At 41.6% G+C, this 8,222-nt stretch overlaps 1 protein-coding gene across 5 annotated transcripts in view; it reads right to left on the bottom strand.

The window, feature by feature from the left end:
- Window positions 1-8,222, bottom strand: part of coq4 (coenzyme Q4 homolog (S. cerevisiae)) — a 31,142-nt gene that overhangs the window by 10,541 nt on the left and 12,379 nt on the right. For all 5 annotated transcript variants that reach the window (XM_069934959.1, XM_069934966.1, XM_069934949.1 and 2 more), the window contains one exon: window positions 380-509. In XM_069934959.1, the coding sequence (XP_069791060.1) occupies window positions 380-509 (130 nt within the window). The remainder of the gene's footprint in view (window positions 1-379; window positions 510-8,222) is intronic.

Here is an 8,222-nt window from a genome sequence, read left to right as displayed (position 1 = left end):
TTGATGACGCTGGGACAAGGGATTCTTCTGACTGCTTGCAGCTGGGAGTCAGTGGCACGCAGTTTGAGAGGGAGAGTTGAAGAGAAAAGTCAATAGGAAGAAATGGAAGAGAGAGGGGAGGGAATTACCTGAAATAAGGACATCGCCATTCTAATTTCACGTTGGGTGAATTTTTTAAAAATTCAGATAAATGAGGATTTTGGAGAATCCAATTTTGGATAATCAGAGTTGTACTGTATTTATAATTGAGGCAGAGGGAAAACTGAGGCTGGCACATACCAATCAAATGGCAAGACAGACGGGCAATGAAAAGGTAAATAGACAATAATTTACAAAAGTCACCTGATCAACACTAACCACCCTGAGTGAGCCCACTTACCAAGAATGTTAGTGGGCATGCCCAGCAACGTGTGCATGAAGTCGTGCACTTCACGGTAACGCTGCATCACATAGGCAAGTTCCTCGTTGTCAACAAACTTCACAGGCATCCGACTGTCAGGGGTTACTTGCTGTAGACAGAAGAGACTAACATTCTGAGCAACATGTCAATACAGCAAGCCATTCACAACCTAATCATTCATTATCCATATGACATTTGTCACAGGATAATTAATGAGATAGACCCTTTGGACCATGATAATTCACAAATTTATCTTAATACAGAGGTTTACATAAATCCTTTTGCATCAATGCTTTCAACAATTTCCCATTCCTCCATTGGAGAGCTCATTCAAGAATTTATTGTCATGTAATAAAATAGAAAATGTGATATTACACGGTTTCTTTTAGTCTATCATAAGTAGGGTGGCCAGAAATCCAGATTTAGACTGGACAGTCTAGCTTTTGAGAACTCTATTCTCCATCTACACCACCTCGAGCTGCATGTTAATTTGTCCTCCATTTGGGGTTGTAGGTCATGCACCCATAGAACATTACAGCACAGAAAAACAGGCCATTCGACCCTTCTGGTCTGTGTCGACCAATAAAACTAGCTAGTCCCACTGACCTGCTCTCATTCCATAGTCCTTCAGACCACTCCTAACTGTATTTATCCAATTTATCTTTAAAACTCAAGATTGAATCTGCATGGCAGTTCATTCCACACTCCTACCACTCTGAAAAACTTTCCCCTAATACCTCACCTCTTTCAACCTATATTTATCTCCCCCAGTCTAAGAGGAAACATCCTACTCACATCTACTCTTGTCTACACCCCTCAAAAGCTTATAAACATCTATCAAGTCTCCTCTCAACCTTCTTCGTTCCAAGGAGTATAGTCCTAACCTGTTTAATCTTTCCTGGTAACTCAACTGAAGACCCGGCAACATCTTGGTAAAGCAGTGAGGAAGAAGAATTTCTATAGTCAGAGGGTCGTGGATCTGTGGAACTCACTGGTGCACAAACCAGTGGAGGCCAGATCACTGGGAGTATTTAAACAGGAAATGGATAAGTATCTCATTAGTAAAGGTATCGGGGCGGGGGGGGGGGGGGGGGGGGCGGGATATGGGGAAAAAAGCTGGTAATTAGAACTAGGTGTGAGTTTAGTTTAGCTGAGTGCATAGTCAAGGAACAGACCCTAGTGGCCTGCTTCTGTTCCTTTATCTTGTGAACATCTTAATAAATCTTCTCTGCACTCTTTCAATCTTATTGATATCTTTTCTGTTGCTGGGTGACCAGAACTGCTCACAATATTCTGACTGTGGCCTCACCAATGACTAGAATAACTTCAACATAACATTCCAGCTTCTATACTCAATACTTTGATTTATAAAGGCTAAGATGCAAAAAAGCTTTCTTGACAACCCTGTCCACCTGTGATGTCACTTTCAGGGAACAATATATATGTATTCCCAGATCTGCTTCTCTGCACTCCTCAATGGCCTACCATTTACTGTGTACATCCTACCCTGATTCGGTCTTCCAAAGTACATTAAATTCCATCAGCCATTTACTGGCCCAATTTCCCAGCTGGTCCATATCCCTCTGCAAACTTTGAAAATCTGCCTCCTATCTTTGTGTCATCAGCAAACTTGCTGATCCAATTCACCACATTATCATCTAGGAAATTTATATAGATAACAAACAACACAGATCCCTGAGACATACCATTTGACACAGACCTCCAGTCTGAGAAGCAACTATCCACCACCACACTCTGTTTCTTCCACTAAGCCAATTTCAAACTCCGTTTGCAACCTCTCTATGTATATCTAGTGTCCTAACCTTCTGAACCAACCTCTCATGTGGAACCTTGTCAAAGGCCTTACCAAAGTCCATATAGACAACATCAATGTTCTTGCTAACTTCCTCAAAAAACTACAAGATTTATTAAATATGACCTACCGAACTCAAATCCATGCTGACTGTCCTTAATCAGCTTATGACGGTCCAAATAACTATATATACTATCTCTCAGAAATCCTTTAAATAATTTACATGGAGGACAAATTAAGGGGTAGAAATGACAAAAGGGAAGGGGCACAGTACTTACCTGTCAATTCGTGGCAGCCTAGGGGCTGAAGGCCGTGGACACCATGTTTCTTCTTGCGCGCATGCACCAGTTGGCACTCGCGTATGTGTGATGGATACAAGTACCGGGGCCTGCACCCAGATGGGGGGGGGGGGGGGGTGAATTCGGGTCAGACATTCAGTGTAGGGAGCAGCATACTTGTGGCGTGAATGATGTATGGCTGTGTATGATCACTTCAGTTGACAGCTGTGATCTTTGAAGGAGGTTGAGTAAGTCAGTTTTTATTCAATTTTAAAAAATTTTCTAATAAGTATTTCTCTAAACATTTCAAAAGTTTTGAAATACTTAAAGACAAACATTTATTAGAAACACAAGACTTTTATCAGTATTTGCAGATCATGCAAATTAATAGGAGAGTTAAAAATGTAACCAAGACAAGTACGTGTTTGATATGACTTTTTTTAGAAGCCTATAATTGGTAGTAAAATAATTTCAAGTGTGTGTTGTGTATATAAAAGTCTGTCAAATCTTAAAGCATACTCGACTTCATACATTAAAACAAAAGGGGAAAAGGAAGGAGGAAGAACTTCTGAGGAAGAATGGAAAATAATATGGAGCAAAGGAGATATCAAATCAAGGGTACCATTCACAGAAATGGAGGGAGTTTGGATGGAAAAACCTGATTAAGATACTTTACTACATCATACAGGAGAGCCCAAATTTAAACACATGGAAGGAAACTATAATGAAGAAGATAACAGCATCTGTTAATTATAAATTGGAATGATTTGATGTTGTCAAAAAAAAATCACTCCCTACTTGTATATAGTTTTCTTCTTTTCATTGTTCTGTTTTTTTTCTTCTCTTGATAAGTGTATACCTCAAATATTATGTGCAAAATAGTGGCAAATATGAATAATATCTGAGAACCATCTTATGGAAATGTTTGACTTGCATTACATTAATGCAGTGGACATTGGAGGTGTGGAGTTAAGAGTTTTTTACTTTTTTGTTCTAAATTTTCTGACGCTTTGTTTCCTCTAAGCTGTGTGCATTTTGTGTGCACACACACACACGCAAATGGACCATGCACGCGTGCACATGATCAGGAAGCCTCCGGCACACTGCACCCTGGTTCCAATACTTGGTACCCCTTCAGCCAGTCTCCAGCAGTCCGCAGCCTGGTGTGAGTCATTTGACCGCAGTCGCCAGCAGCCCACATGGGTTCCTTGCTTCAAGTCACCAACAGCCTATGTGTACTTCAATGTCAGAGCCCCTCACTTATCTGCCTCCATGGTCACTGTCCCATGGATCTCTCCTCTGCTTCTTCTCAAATGAGGTAGTCGTCCTATTTTCTGGTGCCTTGCACCAGTCCTCCACGTCCCCAGAGTTTGCAACCCCCTCATATCCAATCACAGGCATCACCATCTTGGGCCAGACCCCATGATGATGGGAGTTTAAAATAAACCACCAACTGCTCTTTAAACAGGCCATTCAATGCCTGTAGAAAGTCGATGGCAGTCAGACTGGGCAGGTGGACCCTGCAGGGGAGCGCTGAGACTTCGCTCTCAGTGGGTCCACAACCGTGACATCACCGCCATTTTTTAAAATGCAGTTTTCATTCATGCAGTGTTGGAAGAGAAAGATCCTTATAACTGACTTCGGTTTAGTATTTGTGGTCTCAAAAGCTAAATCAATTTTGAATTAGTTATTTATTTCTAAATTTCCTTGTTACCTCTGTTCTAAGAGCTTCCTCACCCTTTATTTCTGCATAATTGATTTCCCTAACCCTTTGTTCATTTGTGGTACAACTCTTCTGCATGCCATCCAGAGTGCAAAATAGTAAAGCTCAGAATTAAACAAAATACTCCCAAATGAGAATCAGGTAGCGTTTTAGAAAGCAAAAGTGCAAATTTTAAGCATGTGACTATTCACAACTATTGGCTGGCTTTGGTCGTGTAAGGAGCAATGTCTATGAACTCAGAGTCACAGAGCATGGAAACAGGCCCTTCTGTCCAACTTGCCCACTCTGAACAAAACACCACACCCACTCCAGTCCTTCTAAACCAGCCATTCTTGGGGGAGGGGGCAGGGCCCAAGGCACATTTAAGTAAATGCCTTGTTTTCACCCTCCACAGCAAAGATTTTTTATTTTTTTTAATGTAGTCAGTAGGAGAGAAGTATGGAAGAAATCAAAGCTTGACTGCTTCACAGGGAGGGGGCTCATAAACTTTGAGCAGAGACTCAAGGTAGCAATTGCCAAAAAATGTTGAGAATGTGTTCTAAACCCATCCTCTCCATGGATCTGAACAAATTTTTTTCTTAAACATTACAATAGTACCTGCGTCAGCCACCTCCTCCAGCGGGCCATTCCATACATTACCAGCCTCTGTAAAAAAAGTTACCCCTCAGGATCCTGTTAAATCTCTCCCCCCTCACCTTAAATCCATGTCCTGTGATTACCAATTCCCCTACACTGGGCAAAAGACTGCACATTCACCCAATCTCCTCCTCTCATGATTTTACATACCTCTAAGAGATTACCCCTCATCCTCCTGTGCTCCATAGAATAAAGGAATAAAGCCCTGGCTTGCCCAACATCTCCCAAAGCTCAGGCCTCCTAGTCCTGACTAATCTTCTCTGCACCCTCTCCACCTAAACTTTATTTTTCCTATAGCACGGTGACCAAGCCTGAACACAATATTCCAAATGGGGCCTCATCAACATCTTATACAGCTGCAACATGTCCTCCCAACCTCTGTACTCAATACTCTAACTGATGAAGCCTAACATGCTGTAAACCTTTTTGACCACCCTAACTACCTGTGACACCACTTTCAAAGTCCTATAATACCTGTACTCCTCGATCCCTCTGCTCTACATCATTCCCCAGATGCCCACAATTCACTGAGTAGGTCCTACCCATGTTGGACCTCCCAAAATGCAAAACCTCCCATTTCTCTGTATTCCATCAACCATTCCTCTGCCCAACCAATCAAGACCTTTGGCAACCGTCTTCACTGTCGACAATACTAGACATTTCAGTGTCATCCGCAAACTTGCTAATCATACCGTGTATCTTTTCATCTAAATCATTGCTATAGATGACAAATAGCACCAAGCCCTATGGCATATCACTAATCACTGCCCCTTAGTCCAAAAACAACCTTCCACCATCACCCTCTGCTTTCTATCATGAAGCTGATTTTCCATCCATTCTCACCCTGGATCCCATGAGACCTAACCTTCCAGAAAGCCTTGCTGAAATCTGTATACAATGTCTACCACTGCCCTCAACAGTCTCCTTCATCACATCTACAAAAAACTATTAGATTTCAGACATGACCTCCCAGTTAGAAAACCATACTGACTCTTCCTAATCAACCCTTGTCTATCCAAGGGCATGTACATCTTCTCCCTCAGAATCTTCTCCAATAACTTACCAACCACAGGCTCACTGGCCTGTAGTTCCAGGCTATTCCCTGAAACCTTTCTTGAATAGAGGCACAATATTTGCTACCTTTCAGTCTTCTTGCACCTCAAGTGTTCTTCATAATGTCTCACAAATCTCAGCCAGCGTGCTTGCAATTTCTTCTGCCTATTCTGCTAATGCTTTCCCCCTCACTACACCATCCAGTAGGTCTCCACTCCGAATGGATGGCCAGCAATCGATTTAATTATGCCATTCTCGCTATTTCTAAAGATGGGAGAACTCCAGTTGGAGACAATTGTATTTCAGATAAGGAACATTAGGAACCTTGGCTGTGTGAATACAGAATTGGCTTGCCTGTAGAAAGCAAAGAGTAGTAGTGGACAGAAATTATTCTACCTGGAGGTCAGTGACTAGTGGAGTTCCGCAAGAATCTATTCATGGAGCCTTCCTCTTTGTGATTTTTAAAAATGACCTGCATGAAGAAAGAGGGATGGGACAGTAAGTTTGCAGATGATACAAAGGTTGGAGAAGTTATGGATAGTGTTGAAAGCTGTCATAGGTTACAACAGGATATAGACAAGATGCAGAGTTGGGTGGAAAAGTGGCAGATGGAAATCATTCCAGATTAAGTGTGAGGTGATGCATTTTGGCAGTCCAAACCTGAAGGCAGATATATGCTTAATGGTCAGATATAACAGTGTGGATGAGCAGAAGAACCTTGGGGTCCAAATCCAAAGACCACTTCAGGTCGACGTGCAGGTTAATAGGACAGTTAAAAAGGCTTATGAATCGAGCTTCATGAATCAGGGTTGAGTTCGGGAGTCATGAGCTATTGTTGCAGCTCTATAAACCTCTGGTTAGACCACACTTGGAATATTGTGTTTAGTTCTGGTCACCTCATTACAGGTAGGATGTGGAAGCTATGGAGAGAGTGCAGAGATTTACAATGACGTTGCCTGGATTGGAAAATATGTCTTTCAAGGCAAAAGTTAGCAAAGCTAGAGAGTGAAAAGAGCCTACTTGCACTTATTGTCCATATCCCTCATAATTTTGTAAACCTCTACCAAATCTCCCTCATTCTTCTACACTCCAAAGAATAAAGTCCTAACCTGTAATCTTTCTCTGTAACTCAACTCCTGAAGACCGACAACATCCTAGCAAATCTTCTATGCATTCTTTCAGTCTTATTGATATCCTTCTTGTAGTTAGGCGATCAGAATTGCATACAATACTCCAAATTTGGCCTCATCAATGTCTTGTACAACCTCACCATAACATCCCAACTCCAAAACTCAATACTTTGTGCAACCTCTCCATGTCTGAACCTTCTAAACAAACCTCCCATGTGGGACTTTGTCAAAGGCCTTACTAAAGTCTATGTAAACAACATCCACAGCCTTTCCTTCATATACTTTCTTGGTAACCTCCTCAAAAAACTCTTAAGATTCATTAACCACAACCTACCACGCACAAACCCATGCTGACTATCCTTAATCAGCCCTTGGCTGTCCAAATACTTGTAAATCTGATCTCTCAGAACTCCTCCAATAATTTACCTACTACTGACGTCAGGTTCACCGGCCTGTAATTCCCTGGTTTACTTTTGAAGCCCTTTTTAAACAACGGAACAACATGAGCTATTCTCCAATCCTCCGCATCTCACCCATAGCTGAGGACATTTTAAATATTTCTGCCAGGGCCCCTGCAATTTCTATAGTAGTCTCTCTCAATGTCCAAGGGAATAACATGTCAAGCCTGGGTGATTTATCTATCTTTAATTGCTGTAACACAGCAAGCACCTCCTCCTCTTTAATATGCATAGGTTCCATGACACTCCTGCTTGTTTCCTTTCCTTCCTTATGCATCATGCCAATTTCCTGAGTAAATACTGATGCAAAAACCCTGTTTAAGATCTCCTCCATTTTGAGGCTCCACACATAGACAACCACACTAATTCCTTATTATCCTTTTACTCTTAATATACTTGTAGAAACCCTTTGGGTTTACCTTCACATTATCTGCCAAAGCAACCTCATGTCTTCTTTTGTCTTCCTGATTTCCTTATAAGTATTTTCTTACATTTTCTATACTCTTCCAGTACCTCATTTGCTCTTTGTTGCCTATACCTGCTATACACCTCTCTTCTTCTTAACCAGATCGCCAATATCCCTTGAAAACCAAGGTTCCCTATGCCTCTTAACTTTATCTTTAATCCTGACAGGAACATGGAAACTCTGCACTCTCAAAATTTCACCTTTGATGAACACATCCTTGCCAGAAAACAACTTATCCCAATCCACTCTTCCTAGATCCTTTCTC

The sequence above is a fragment of the Narcine bancroftii genome, chromosome 1 (genome assembly GCF_036971445.1).
Source record: "Narcine bancroftii isolate sNarBan1 chromosome 1, sNarBan1.hap1, whole genome shotgun sequence".
NCBI classification, from domain to species: Eukaryota; Metazoa; Chordata; class Chondrichthyes; order Torpediniformes; family Narcinidae; genus Narcine; species Narcine bancroftii.
This window is presented reverse-complemented; position numbering and strand designations above follow the sequence as displayed.